This window comes from Lissotriton helveticus, chromosome 11 (assembly GCF_964261635.1).
Source record: "Lissotriton helveticus chromosome 11, aLisHel1.1, whole genome shotgun sequence".
Classification (NCBI taxonomy): domain Eukaryota; kingdom Metazoa; phylum Chordata; class Amphibia; order Caudata; family Salamandridae; genus Lissotriton; species Lissotriton helveticus.
The window spans coordinates 110,086,562-110,102,978 of record NC_136072.1 but is presented as its reverse complement, the minus strand read 5'-3'; the positions used below and the strand labels follow the sequence as shown (position 1 = coordinate 110,102,978).

Genomic DNA, 16,417 nt, shown 5'->3' with positions numbered 1-16,417 from the left:
TTTGTATGTTCTGTGTATTTTCTGAAGGGAAGCCTTTGCTACCGCACCTTGTAAGGCTAAAAAAAAGGATGGGTATGATGGAGTCAAGGGAGCTGATAAAACCAAGAAGCAGGTATCAAATGCTGGGGAAGACAGAGCAATACTGCTTGGATTTACAATGATGGGTCTATCTGTTCTCATGTTTTTCCTGCTTGGAATCACAATACTAAAACCATACATGCTTAGGTAAGTTGTGTTTTTTTATTTGGAAGATAACTAACAATTTTTTCAGACATGTTTTAATTATAAAAACCTTTTAGGCATTTAAAGATTAACCTTTCAGGCATTTTAAGATTAACCTTTCAAACGTTGCGTTCTCTTGTTTGAAAATTTGTATAAAACATTGGAAGTACTATTAAAACTTTTTGAATTGAGATAAAAGCGAGCCTCAATCCAATCATTTGAAAAATTACGTTTTGTGTTAAAGTGTTATTATGCTGTATTCGTTTTAGGGTTGGAATAAACATTATGGGGTTGGAATAAACATTATGGTATGCCAATACAGTAATTTCAGTCAATCGTTGTAGTGAGGTTTGAAAATCGTATATTCGATTGTAATGACCAAATGGTACAGTCATGTATTGAGCTCAGTTATTTAAATATTCAATTGTAGTAGATATTAAAACCAATATTCATGCATAAATTATATAAATAAACAAATAAGTCTGCAGTTTATCCTTCTTTGTGGCGCAGGAAAAATAAAATACAAGTATTTTGGGTAAAGAGTTAACAATGTGGTAAAATGTAGGACAAGTTATAATAGAACTGCCTCAGAGAGACACATCATAAACATAAAAGGGGCAGTCCCAAACTAACATCTGTTTGATTAAGTTCTGTATATTCCAATTTGTGACACATCTGTCTGCATGCTTCCCAAAATGGATTCTTAAACTACTCACTCTGTTATCTCAGTGAATTATTTTTTATCATCTGACTCATACCAAAGTACAGATAACCTAATCCGTAGTATGAAATTTATTTTCCAGAAGCAATAACATGATGCTGTTCTATACAGACATTACCCACTGCATCATCTAAAACATTTGCAGAATCACTGACACTTAATGATAAAGACACCACCCACGAAACATTAGGATTAATATTAAGAAGGTTAATAACCAGCGACAGCTAGTTATAGTCTCTTTGGATCTCTGCTCTGCTCCATGCCTTGGATCATTCCACGCTGCATTACTTAGGCGCCTCCAACAAGTAACAAGAGTTTAGGGAGCTGCAACCAAGTGGTCCTCAACTTGTGTGAGCCAGCATGCCTCTACCATACACATTGGCTCTTTTTTCTATTCACCAATTGCATTCATTTGCAGGGTTCCGTAAGGCTCACCGCTCTCATCTTGTTTATTCAACATTTACATCAGACACTTTAGATCCTAATTGTGGAGTAGAGACTGATATACTAATTTAATTTATTTGTAATGCGCACTGTTGCAAATGGGTTCCGCTCATTTAGTCACCCGGTTGAGTTTCACTCACGGTAATTTCATGGTAATTGGACTGAATGTGTTTACCACCAGTGTCTATCTATTAAGAAATAAGGTAAGGGGCACTGGGCTGGTTACACTTCTGCTGCCCGTGAGAGACTGTGTGAAGCCTAGTAACTGCACACAGGTAACATGCCTGTGGCAGTTTTAGACTGTGAATTCCACCTTTCAAAATAACCCCTTTTGACAAACCTAAATCCTCCTATTAAATGTTAATAAGTCACCCCCTAAGGAGGCCTTCTTGCCATAAAGTCAGTGTGCACAGTATTTCAAGGTACAACATGTGAAAGTTAATGTTGAACGTGTCCTTACAGTGAAATATTCCAAAAAGCTATTTTCACTGTAGTAAGGTTGGCTGCTTCCATAGGAAAATATTTGGCTACACTGTTACATTTAATAAATGTTAAATACGGATTTGAAACAGCTAGAGAAATAATTGAAAGACTCATTTTTATAGTTATCTGAAACTCAATTTCATGGTGAAATTGAATTTGTTTACCTGTGGTGCAAAACACACTTTAAAAAAGTTACAATTTTCCTGCTTAGAGCAGGTAAGTATTCAACTGTCACCTAGTAGTTGATGGCTTCCCTGTAGTGAAACGTGTATTGCTTTTAAACAGTGGACAAAGGGCCTTGGGTAGGGAGTTTCCCCTCCTTTCTTAACAGGATAATCTGGAGGCTGTGCCCATTAAATAGGTTAACTTCAAAGGGGCCTTACCTGTCACAGGTTACAGAAAGATGTAGCTAACACCTGGGCCTGCCCCTATATTGTCAGGCCGGCCCAGATGGGGGCTGCCCCAGAACTGGTTTAAAGTGACCGCAAAGGAGGTTTTGTGAAAGCCATACCTCAGAGCGGACACAGGGAGGTCTGACCAGGGGAAGAAGGGTTCTGCCATATAGGATTATCCTAGAATGCATTGCAGGAGTGTTGGGACACGGGTGGATGGATCATGTGGTGTCCTATGATTGGTCAAGGATGCCTGACATCTAGAACCTTCCACCCACATTTATAAACTTATATATACACATTTATAATTTCTCAACTGCAGCAAGCAGACTCTGGAACTCCCTTCCACGAAGTCTTTGAACTGTTCCTCAGCTGATGTCCTTCAAGAAGGCACTCAAGACCTGGTTGTACTCCCTTTAGGCTACTCTCCTGATCATCCATCGGCGCAGCAGGGTTTCTCCAAATGGTGGTTTACAGCGCCTTGATGCCTATGGGTAAGCGTTGCACTTTACAAATATAAATCAAATAAACTCCTGCGCAAGGAAGAGATAGTAAGTAAGACCCTTAATGGCGAAAACACCAGAATCCTGGACCACCTGATGCCCATGATGGACTAAGTAAGGGTTTTGTCTTCAGCCGACCTTCAGGACTAGATGGTCTCTCCAGAGCTAGGGGCACTGGCCCCCTTATGCCTTCTTAGGACCGGTTGCGGGGGAGACTTGGGCTCCATTGCCACCCAGGCGTCCTGTAAAATGGCCAAGAGGCCATAGGGCCTGTGGAGAGCAAACCAGAGGAGAAGGCTGGTGCAGGGAGCCAGTGAAACTAGCTCCCTGCATAGGGCAACCCATAAGAGGCCGTTTGAGGCTAGAGCTTGCCACCAGGAGCATAATGAGCACAGTATCAAGAAAATCAGCCCAACAAGGCCAGAGTAATGGATCCTGGAAGATTTTCCCATTTAAACATTTCTACAACTAGCGGCAGATTGCTAGGGGCTCTGCCGTGACTCCCTTTAATTACCTCTGGGGAAGGCCAGAGCCCGGTGGTCGGTGCTGCAATATTTATTTTGTAGGGGGAGCCGGTTGGCATTGGGCCACCCCCCCTGAATCCTGGTGGCTCCTGGGGCATCTCATCTCCCTGGTGGCAGCACAATGGAAATGCCCTGCCAGGCCAGTACATTACAGGCAGCTTCTGAGACCCTCCCATCTCCAAAGCAACCAGAAATGAAAGCGGGGCGCTGCTATGCCCAACTGCATTGTACTATGTGGCCCCAGCTCTCCATCCGTGAGCCTTGTGGGGGAGCTGAGCACCCACCGCAGTACATGCGTCCTACCTGCAGGGGCGCAAGCAGGAGAAAACACCTGCCTGCACCCAAGGAGGTGTTGACAAGGTGGGGAGTCAGCTGAGCATCGCAGGAGTGGGTTTCCCACGCTGCCGTCACCCACAAAAAAAAGAGATTAAAATTGTGGTGCGAGACCACAACCACAAAAACATGCTGCACAAGAACAGAAGTGGATGAAGGCACTCATTATCTTTGTTTTTTTCAAGTTAGAGAGACCATAATGTCCCGCGAGTGGGCTCAATTTGCATAATTCTTGTTTTGTTGTGCTCCACAAGTGGGTGGGTGCACCACCAACGGAATGCAAAAGTCTTTTGGGGGTGGCTAGGGTTACAGTAGCGCCAGACCGCCCCCACCCCATGATTTAAAAAACAAAATTACACTAAGTTGCTGGAGCCCTTCACTTTACAACCCCCCAAGACATGTGTGCATTATTTCAAAGCACTCCTTGGGCTACAGTTTTGGCCTCTACAGCTCCACAAAGTAGGGAGCTCTAGTGTATGGTCATTTGCCTGCATAATATGTGGCCTGAAAAGTGTAAAAAAAAAAAGACTGACATTTTATTTTGATTTGCAATGTTGTACAATGCTATATTAAAAGTACTGCATTGATAATGATTATTGAGAAACATTGCAATGCTTTTTTAACAAGAATGAGTGATTGCCTTTGAACATGGTTACCCGATCCATTTATATGATGGTGACTTTTAACATTTGGTTATTGGTCTTGTAATGTCTTGTAATTGCGATTAGGAGGGTCTTGATTCACTAGGGTCAAATATACTTTGAGAATGTTACCATCTAATTAATATATATATATATATATATATATATATATATATATATATATATATATATATATATATTCACTGAAAAAACCATAGGTTATAGACCATATATAGTTAGGAATTAGCATTTACAAAACCTTATTTTACTCACACAAAACCATTGAAATTCCATATATATTTAGTTGTACTAACTATATATCGCGCACCCGCAATCCACTGCTGATCATGTCACATATTACATCATTCATGACATGGTCAGTGACATCACTGATGACATCACTGATGACATCTCAAATGACATCACTGATGACATCACTGATGACATCTCAAATGACATCACTGATGACAACATCCAGTGACTGTATGTTTATGTAAAGTTAAAATATGTCTTACATATTGAAAAATGAGTGGATGTATAAGTGTCTGGATGAAGGATTTAGTAGGTGCATGACTGACTGTATGAGTGAGTGAATAAATGTGTGTCACTGAGTGCATGGGTTAGTGACTAAACTGTCTTAATTTGTGCATCATTATGTCTGTTGTTCTGTAAACTGCTGCATGTGTTGATCAGTAGCTATATGAGTAAGTATATGGGTTATTGATTGGTTGCCCAAGTATTTGTATGGGAGACTGAATGTGTGTGTGTGGGTGGCTGGGAGCTCTGTGCATAGATGTGTGAGCAGTTGATTCACTAGATGTATGGGTTCAAAAGTGCATGTAGAAACACCTGTATGGGCGGTTGACTGAGTGCATTGGTGAGTGAATGGATATCTCAGTGCTACATGTCAAAGTAAGTACATATGTAAAACACAGTACATGTGAGAGTTGACATATATAAATAACTATGCATAAGAGCCAGTGAATGTGTGAGTGGCTGTATGGATCATTGTGAACTTGTATCAGGGATTGTATAAGAGAGTAAATATGTGTTAGTATATGTTTCAATAAGTAAGGTGTGTATAACTGTATAGTTGAGGAAATGGAGGTGTGATTGATTCTTTGCATGACTGACTAGGTGTGTGAGTAACTCCATGGATGAGTGACAGTCTGTGAGTGTCTGTTTACACTGAGTGTATCTAAGTTTTTATTACAGTCTGAAGAGATTCATCGTATTATCACATGAATAATGTCATCAGTGATGTCATCAGTGATGTCTTTTGAGATGTGATCAGTGATGTCATTTGAGATGTCATCAATGATGTCATCAGTGATGTCATCAGTGATATCATCAGTGATATCATCAATGATGTCATTTGAGATGTCATCAGTGATGTCATCAGGGATGTCATTTGAGATGTCATCAGTGATGTCATCAGTGATGTCATCAGTGATGTCACTGACCATGTCATGAATGATGTAATATGTGACATGATCAGCAGTGGATTGCGGGTGCGCGATATATAGTTAGTACAACTAACTATATATGGAATTTCAATGGTTTTGTGTGAGTAAAATAAGGTTTTGTAAATGCTAATTCCTAACTATATATGGTCTATAACCTATGGTTTTTTCAGTGAATTTCAATGGTTTTTTAATAGCAAATATCAAAACCTTTAAAATGTATTCTTCTTTAAATCGAAAAATATATTTTACATGTTTTAATACAATTTATTTTTTTTTAAATTATTTTTTTTGTTTCGCTCCCGGTCCGCGAACCGGTTAGCTTCCCGTTAGCTTAATTTGGTGCCGCGACCCGGTCCGCGAACCGGTAAACGTTCCGTTTCCGCAACTGCCGCGTTAGAAAACAACATCGTGACGCGTCGCGTCAGCGTGACGTATCGCGTTGTCGCGTGATACGTCATATGACGTGCCGCGTTAGCGTACCCGGAAGCGAACCGGTACGCGAAGCGAGACGCGAAGCGCAGCTTCCCGGAAGCGATCCGGGACGCGGCGCAAAGCACGTAACGTAAACACAACAGGTCATGTGACTTGTTAATAACACTTTTCATTGGTTCATTTCACTTTTGGTTTCCTAATGATGTAAGACTAGGTCATGTGACCTAAAAGTAACACTTTTCATTGGTTTAGAAGTATTGTTTTTCCCAAATGATGAAAACCCCTCCTTCTTTCCTCACTCTGACTTTCATCTTTGTGAGAGGAAGACCCTTTGTGATCACTGAGCAATGGCTTCATTAGTAGCTTCAGCTGGTGCACCCCCACCACCTCCACCACCTTCAAGGAAGAGAGGACCACCTGCTGAAGTTATCATTCAGCAAGAGGAGGAAGAAGAGGAAGAAGAGGAACAGCAGGAAGAGAGGCATTTTTTGCCTGAGGAGCCCAGGAGGTCTCATCTGAAAGAAAACTTTATTTGGCAATTTTTTAAATATCCTCGGGGCCAAAAAAAAGTCAATGCACGGTACGTAACTTGCCTGATCTGTAAGAAGGATTTGTCCAGAGGGACAGATAAGAAGTACAGTTACGGGAATTATACTATGCATCGCCATATGGATAGGTGGCATCCTATCAACTACAGTGCTGCACAGTTACGTGACCAGCAAGATAATTCCCCTTCTATGGCCAGAAGATCAGTTGTACAGGAAGTGACGGGACCAGAGGCGAGGGAGATGGTCCCAAATATACAGATGAGGTTCGGGGAAGTGAAACAAGTGTGCGTGCGTTGCAACCAATTCATTTGCTACAGAGAAAGTAGCATCACTCTGATCAACAGAGCTATCGACAATCATGATTGTCCGAAACGCCCCAGAGAATAAATTCTTTTTTTTTTGTTGCTCCTGTTGAGCCCTTTATAATGAATCGTTTTCGTTTCCCCCCCCCAAAAAAACCCCAAACAAATATAAAACCGTTCAAAAAATACAAAAAAAGTAAAAAAATGTTCAGAAAAATAATAAAAAAAATATAAAACAACAAAAACAATAAAAAAAAGTTCTTATCAGAACTACCTCCCCTTTATAAAAAAATTGGTAGAATATTTAGCAATCTGCCAACATCTATTTCTTTTGGTTCGCTTCCCGGTTCGCTCCCCGGTACGCGAACCGGGAGCGAACCAAAAAATGTTTTTTTTTTAAAAGAAGAGTAAGTATAAGGGAAGGAAACAGAGAGTAATGTTAAAAGAAAGACAGCTATAGGGACTAAACCAAAGATACTGTTTAATAGATCTATTTACCGAAGAAAAGATGGGAGAGGGTATAATTGAGAAAAACAAAATAGATAAGGAAGTGAAAGAAAAAAAGGAGAGTAGAGAATGTGACTGAATGATTAAATTAAGATTAAAACATTGGAATAACAGAGAGAAAAAACACAATGCAGAAAAGAAGAAGTAACAGAAAAGGAATGATTGAAACAGCAAAGAAATATAAATAACATAGGGGCATATTATCAACATAGGCGATAAAAGTTTTGCTGCTTTTATCGGCAGAAATCTGACGCTAAAGACGCTTTTGCGGCAGTTTTCTGCCGATAATGACTGCTTTTATTGGCAGAAAACTGCTGCTAAAGCCGCTTTTGCGGAAGAAAACTGCCGCTAAAGCTACTTTTGCGGCAGTTTTCTGCTGATAAAAGCAGCGATAATTTTATTGCCTGTGTTGATAATATGCCCCTTAGTGTGCTTGAACTACAGAGAGAAAGCATAATGAACAAGTAGTGAAAGAGTGATCAGTCAGAGACAGTGAGAGTAATAGAGACGGAGTGAGTGAACAAGAGTGAGGAAGTATGAGAAGAGACGGACTGAGAAAAATAGTGGAAGGAGTAGAGTAAGTAAGTAATAGAGAAAGGAATGAGGGAAGTAGCAAAGGCAGGAAAGTGAGGGTTAAAGAAATGAAGTAGTGAAACTAATAGAAGTTAAATGTGATAGAAATGTAACGAAAAGAGTACAAAACATTTACCTTATAATTGTCGTTAACTTAGTCACTTGTTATTTTTATACTTTCAATCTGTGAAAAAGAGAACAAACATTTGAAAAATATTAAAACATGTATTTAAAAATTAGAAAAGACAAGGGAAAAGATTGAAGGACAAACAGTTTTTGAACAACTTTGACACTTACAGAAGCCTCTGCTTCTCCATGCCCCTACACAGTCCTAAAAATATACATTTTAAACTAACACTATCTTGATGCAGATGAAGTGAGGCCTATCTTGCAACATGGTGCATCTTTTGCACTGCTGCTGTCTCACAAAAGTGATGCAACGGCAGCGCAAAAGAGGTGCACAGCCATCATAAAACTGTCCCTAACATTTTAAATGATTGTTTCAGAATGCCAATAAGGTGTGTCCTATCCAGAGGTTTGTTTGAGGTGAGGCCTACTTAGGGTTGCAGATGAAATTTAGGCTTGTTGAAGAGTACAGAGAAGATAATACATGTCCATGCCTACCAATGAAGTGATTCATGTCCACTTCACTCTTGAACAAAGGCCAGACCTCCTCTGTTTCCTTGGACAGGCCTAAACTTGATCTGCACAATGTGATGTGTAATGTTAGGAAACACAGGTGATGTAATTGAAAAACATGCAATTTTTTTTGCTCATTTCACAATCACATCAATTGTGTTTCCTTTGCTTAGGTATCTCATTGTGCAGATGTAGTCTAGCATATGAAAGAGTACCCAGAAGTGCAGCACTGCATGCAACAACTTTGACACTTACTGAAGCCTCAGCTTCTGCATGCCCCCTACACAGTCCTAATTATATACATTTTAAACTGACGGTATCTTGCTGGAGATGAACTGAGGCCTATCCTGCAACATGGTGCATCTTTTACACTGCTGCTGCATCACAAAAGTGACGGAACAGCAGCGCAAAAGAGGCGTATGGCCATCATAAATCTGCACTTAACATTTTAAATGATTGTTTCTAGATGCTGATAAGGTGTGGCCTATTCAGAGATTTGTTTTAGGTAAGTCCTACTCAGGGTTGCAGATGAAATTTAGGCTTGTTGAAGAGTATAGAGGAGATAATACATGTGCAGGCCTACCAACGAAGTGAGTCATGTCCACTGCACTCTTGAACAAATGTGAGACCTCCTCTGTCTCCTGGAACAGGCCTAAACCTCATCTACACAATGTGATGTGTAATGTTAGGAAACACAGGTAATTTAATTGAAAAACGTGCAATTTTTTTTGCTCATTCCACAATCACATCACCTGTAATTCCTTTGCTTACGTATCTCATTGTGCAGATGTAGTCTATCATATGAAAGACTACGTAGAATGTGAGCACTGTATGCAACAACTTTGACACTTATAGAAGCCTCAGCTTCTCCATGCCTACTACACAGTTCTAAATGTATATCATAAATACAAAAAGTACAGAATTAATTATACATGTTAAATGGTTTATTTTTGCTGTTCTCAGAATTTATCAAATTTCACTAAAAATAGTGACTTGAAGGTATTCATCATATAACAGCGGGGAAAAAAAACCACAATCAAAATGATTGTGTTTAAAAAACCCATATAACATAACCAATCAGAAATCAGAACTCCTGAAAAGGAACTTACTTTCCATGACGTCGAAGGATATCCTATGAACAGCTTACACTCTGTTGTGCTGCTATTATTTTCAGCCCGCCACTTTCTGAAAGAAATCCTCCATCGTTTTGAAAAATATGTTACATACAATAAATGACTTCTCGCTCTCTACCACACGTTTCCACAAGGCCAAATCATGTAAGAGCCATTTATAACTCTTGGAATTCTTGTAAGCAAATCCCGTCATTTTGTATTTCCGCAACTTTCAGAAAGAAAACGTTCAAGATCACTTTCACAATCCTGGACTAGTAATATCTTACCCTTCTTGCTCACTCATGTTCTACATTTCCTATGACACTGATACTGCTTACTATGAAGCAGACTTACACTACCTCTATGACTACTACAATTATTTAATTCTCTACATCACTTTTAATCACAAAGCAATATAAAACAGTAGATAAAATTATATCAACCCCTAGAATCATTATACGCCAGTTACCTACCCTAAATTCTCTTTTCTGAAAACAGAAAGTAAGAATATTTTTAAATAAAAAGGCAACATTGTATCGTAGTCAAATGGGAATAATTTCCGAAACGGCAAATTTTTTTACATTTTCAATAAGCTGTGTAATAAGCGGATCTTGTCAAATGACCATCATGCCATATAATAGCTGCAGTTACAAATGTTCTTCCTAAAATCAACGACTGTGTAGCCACAACATTTGTAATTAAAGTTGAAGACTTACTTTCATCAGGTTTATATAGTTGGATTTTTAAAATGACATTATAATCAAAAGTTTGGACCAATAATCTAGACAGCATTGCAGACTTACATTCCCTCTACTCCATGTTTTGATTGGCTGCTTGAATTAGCTTATAAAAAGAAACAGTTTTTCTGAACTCATACAAAGTGCAGTTATTTTTCCATGACGTCAAGTGTTATGGTAAGAACACCGTTTGCTTTGGGAAATACTCTGTTGTCCTTCAACTAATCTCTGCCCACCACTTTCTGTAAGAAAATCTTCTTTTTTTCCAGGAACTATTTAAAACTCAAAAATAACTTTTGACTCTGTACTACACTTATCCTCAAGGCCAAATCGTGTAGGAGCCATTAGAACCTCTTGAAATTCCTCAGAGCAAATCCTGAGATTCCTTCCCTAAAATTTTGGTTTTAAAAACACCAGGTAAGAATTTTTAAGGTCAAAAGGCAATTTATTTTTGAAAGTTAAAACAGAATCATTGCAGAATGACCAGCCATTTCTAGACTTTAAATAAGCTGTGTAATGTCCTGATGTTATTGAAAGACCGTCATGATATATAATTGCTGCAGTTACAAAAGTCCTTCCTGATATTGACAACTGTGAAGCCACAACATTTTTAATTAAAGTTGTCAATTTTGTTCCATCAGGCCTACATCGTTGGAACATTAAAATGACATACTGGCCATATGTTCGTATAAATAATGTTGACAACATTTCAGACTTACATTGGCTACACTCCATGTTGTGATCAGCTGCTTTTACTAGCTTATTAAAGGACACTGATTTACTGTCTGGCAAAGTTAAATATATAAATCTTTCTGAGTCTACACTAGTAGTACTTGATACCCTACAGTTCTCGCAGTCATGCTGCCATTGATAAGAAAGCCCAAACAGGTGATCTACATCTACACCTTCAGCATGCAATACATCAAGCATTTACATTAAAAACTCCTGACAATCTTGCTGAATATTTTGAGAGAATTGTGTTTGACCTGAACATCTGTCTAACAGATTTCGAATTTCAGACACACTTTCTATTTTTGTTCTATCAGTGCTACATTTCTCTAACACAGAATTTAACAAACTGCTAAATCTTTGATCAGAATTGACCACAATCTCTTCTTTTACATTTTCTAGAGAAAACAAAACATTAACCACTACATTAGCATAGCAGTTGACACCAGAACTGTTTTTAAATTGAAAACCAACAACATCTTCAACAAAATCCTTTTTCTTTCTGCTTATAATTTCAGGTTCATCGACTTTTCGTCTTTTTGCTACAACCTCCCTACTATTGGTCACATTTCTTCGTTTCCGGCCTACCACACGTTTCTCAAACAAAGGATATTGAGGCAAATGTGGCGCATACTCTCTTCTTAACCTATTGTATTCCTTAACACAATCTAGATCCGCACAAATGTTTGTGACATCACACTCAATCAAGTACAATCCCGATAAAGTTCTAACTCGTGACAATGCCACATATGCCATACCCTCCTTGAACACAGAACTGCCAATATTCACCAATGCACTGTCTACACTTAAACCTTGCGATTTATGGATTGTCACCGCATATGCCAAGCAAACAGGAAACTGCTTACGGCGAACATATACGTCTTTTACAAGCAAAAACCTAGCAGAGCAATGACCAATTAGCTGTACTTCCTCAATGCCATCAAATTTAATTTTTAAAAATTCAATTCCATCTCTATTTCTGTATTTCACAAAATCAACAACATTACCCATTGATCCATTTACCAGACCTCTTTCAACATGTAAATTCCTTCTTAAAATTATACGGCAGTTTAAGCACACATTCAGAGTCTTTTCAAAACCTGCAGTTTTAGATATAGTCTTCTCTAATGAATCCAATTTTGTTTTCAAATTCTCAGACAACATAATTGTTGATCCCATATGCTCTACTCTGTCAATAGCTTCCAGTTTCACAATCTCTTGGTTTTCTAAATGCAACAGTTTGTTATTGAAGATGGCACATTCTGCAAGAGTTGGCATCAAACATATTCCAGATTTCTTCTCAGTAATTTTCTGAAAAATATTCTCAGGCACAACGTCTTGTTCTGGATATAAATTTGACAGTAATCGTGCATGTAAAGCTTCTTTCCCATGCTCGGTCACTTTTCCAATTCTAACATCTTGTAGAATATTCTTGTAATCTTCATCCTTCGCCTGACGCATATTTTCATGCAGTTCAGCATAATTGAAGTTTAACCATATATTGACGTTGCCAATGCTCCCTAGGCACTTCCTGGTATCTTCATGCGTGAGCATTTTGAACACAGGTTGTCCTTTCACTGGTGTCAGCTGCAGAAGATCTCCGAAAACAATGATGTGTTTGCCACCAAATAACACATCATACTCTGTTTTAAGAACTTCTTGCATTCTCAAATGGACAAAGGCAAGCATGACATTAGAAACCATGCTTACTTTGTCAATGATAAGAAGTTTCATTTTCCTCAAGACTCTTGAAACTTCACAACAAGCATCTCCAGATAACTTGTGGTATTGTAATTTGTTATCATGCTATACTGGCAGCATCAGTAGACGATGCAAAGTAATACCTTTAATGTTATGTGCTGCCAGTCCAGTTGGAGCGGTGACAACACAAGACAGCGATGACTCAGTCCTTTCCTGCAAATAACATGAAATTGCTTTAATGAGGAAACTTTTTCCAGTTCCCGCTTCTCCACTCACGTACAGTCGGACAGGCTTCAACGACGTACATGAGCACTCTTTCTTCTCATGACTTAATCCATGATCAATGTGCTTGGTAACTTCGTCATATATTTTCCTCTGCTCAACGTTGAGTTGTCTTTCCAAGTCTTCTAAGTTAACCACATCCTCCTGAGCATGTGCCATGGCTCTTTCCACTTCCTTCATGGCAGTGGCAGCTTCATTTTCGATAACAGGTCCTCCTAGTGGATCCTGACTCAATGAAACAGAACTCTGACTGTCCTGAGAACTGTCTCTGGCAATCTCGGCTGCAATCGTTGCTTCCTGCTCGATTTCCGCATTCAACATTTCTAGATATTTGGGAAAAGCAGGACATTCTATGGTCTCCTTGGCGGCAGTGAAAGAGTCTTCGTAACAGAGGAAATCTCCAAGCAGTTCCTCTTCTGCACGCCAAGGCTTGAAAAGTTGCAAAAGTGCTAAATAGAAAAACTCCTTTTTTTCAGGAGATTCGCCACTCAATTTTCGATGGTTTACCAAGTGGCATTTTCTTTGCTTGACCAGACATCCCTCACTTCCAATTACAGCATACACTCCTTTATCAATATCTTCTTTGATGTTCCTCTTGAATATGTAATTTTGTAGAACCTCATACAGACAAACATTCTCGAGGTGACTGCTTCGATTTGGATAATATGTATCCAACATGTTGGTCTTCAAAATATCGGTACTGTTTGGCTCCTTTTCCGCCAAATACTCAATTTCCCGCACAGGTTTCAGAACTCGATTACGCGTTGCAAGACCAAGACTCGCCCAAACGATACTCCTGGATTTGGCATAGAGACTTGCTGAAGACAACCGGTCAGAACATTCGTAAGCTCCGATTTCTCGATGTGACAACATCTTCAGACTGAAACTGTACAACTTCTTACTGAGGCTCTTTTCATGGGAAATGTCCTCCCACATATCCTTCAATTCTGTCTTTTCTTTTTTGGTGATGTAAGATGTCACATACCGAGCCACAGCCATACAGTTATCAGCCACGAACTGTATATCCATGTTAGCATTCCACATGGACAAAATCACTGGATTGTAGTCGTTGATATACTTGGACTCTTCGTTCCTTTTCAAATTGTATGTGTTTTTAGGTGATTTCTTCATCACATTATGTCGCAGCGAAGACATCAAACTATTCACTCTTCCTTTAGAAATCACCGGTCGTGGAAAGGCGAAACGACATTTGGTGTAGAACTTGTCCTTGTTTCTGAATTTACGACAACAGTACTTTCCGCAACGATGGCTTTGGAAGCGTAGAACTTGTTCTCTTAGGCTTTTGTCCTCCTTTGCGTTTGGAACAGCACATGTAGAATACTGTTCTATGAAACTCATCACTAAGTCTTCTGGATCTGTTCCAAATGTAGGTGCATCCTTGATCCACAGCAGCATATGTATATGAGGAGCACCTCTTGCTTGGTACTCCTTTCTCCAGAAGAAATCCAACACCTCTCCAAGAGGTGGATCTCTCTTGTTCATGATGAAAGACATCATAGCTTCAAATCTATGATTGAAGTACCTGCATACATTCACTGGATCCAAAGAGCACAGTTCTCCGGGTGTCTTGAATTCGATATTTTCAATGTTGCCATTTGCCTCTCGTAGAAATTCAAGTAAGTCTTCCCAGCCATACTCGGCACAGCTTAGAGTGAGGAACCATGTGGGAGTTCCTAAGTTCCTCAACATACATTTTAAATCACCATGACGACGGTACCAGTACTCATTAGTACCACGCTGACACGCCATGAGATTAATCAGGTGAGAATCCAAAATACTGTCTTGGACATTGACTTTATCCATAAAGTCACTTGCCCAGATGTTTTGCATCTGTATACCACTTTTCAAGATGTGGTTCACTGCATATGACAGTCCAGACAGATCGCTTTCAAACAGGAGATGAAACAAATAGGAAATGCATTGTTGAAACCTAGCATCTTCTGCATACAATCGTAAAGTCCGGTATTCAGAAGCAGGAATTTGATGAGGTCGCTCATCATATCTTCCTCCTTGACCTGTTGGAAATAGCTGTGGGAAACACCGAGCTTCCAAACTTTCCTCCCAAACACTAATGGGACTCCCTTTGGCTTGTTTCATTTGAAACAACTCAATAGCATTCCCCATGACTTCCTTGGAATGCAAAGGATGAACACTATAATGTTCATATATTTCTTCACTTTTAGAGGGTTCTACTTTCTCAATTTGACCAGCACACAAATCACTATCCCCTTCCTCACTTACTTCCTCTTTTTTCAAATACAATGTTGCCTTTTTGACTTTCCTAACATCCACTAAATCTTGCCATATTTTCTTATTCTTTGTCGGAACCCCATTAACTAAGATAACCAGAGGTTCCTCTTCCACTTTTTCTACTCCAATTGTGTTAATGTTTTTCTTCAAATCTAGAGGCAAATAAACAACTCTTCCCTTTAATCCTCTCTGTAAATCTGATGGAGGCAATTTCCCTGTCTTTGGCTCCATTCTTACAATAGCCTGAAAGGGATGGATACTTTGAATCAAAATACATTCATAAGTATTTAAATCCTTCAATTCAGAAGGAATCTCAACCAATTCCAGATTATTATGAACCGCTCTAGCAGGCATCTGGTTCTGATTTAATTTGTTACAACAATAAGTACACACACGTTGATCCGATCCCAAATCAAAACAATTTTCTACCATCAAGTATGTTGCAAAATCCTTCCATTCACTATTATTTTCCCTTTCACTTTTTGCATATAAATCCACTAACTTAGTCTGATTCTTATAATAAGTGCGTCGACAACACACACAAGTGAAATTAGGCCTCTCACTTGATTTCACCTGAAACGTGGCAATTTCCTTCTGAAAATTATCTGTACTAGAAACCTGTACACTATCTTTCACATTACCCTCTTCTTCTGGGTCAATTTCAACATTCTCCTCTTTACTTCCAAAGTAACGAAACTCAATTTCTTCACAAATATTTTTCACATCTATTTCAGAACCATGCAAAAGAGCAGCGCATAATTGTTTAAGCATAATTGCTGGACTCTTAGCATAATACAACATTCTAACTAATTTCCTCACTTTATTATGATGCACTGCTAGCATCCTGAAATGATG

At 39.1% G+C, this 16,417-nt stretch overlaps 1 protein-coding gene across 2 annotated transcripts in view; it reads left to right on the top strand.

The window, feature by feature from the left end:
* The window catches only part of KCNMB3 (potassium calcium-activated channel subfamily M regulatory beta subunit 3), a 132,196-nt gene that overhangs the window by 75,226 nt on the left and 40,553 nt on the right, over nt 1-16,417 (top strand). For both annotated transcript variants that reach the window (XM_078668011.1, XM_078668010.1), the window contains exon 2: nt 28-225. In XM_078668011.1, coding sequence (XP_078524137.1) covers nt 28-225 — 198 coding nt within the window. The remainder of the gene's footprint in view (nt 1-27; nt 226-16,417) is intronic.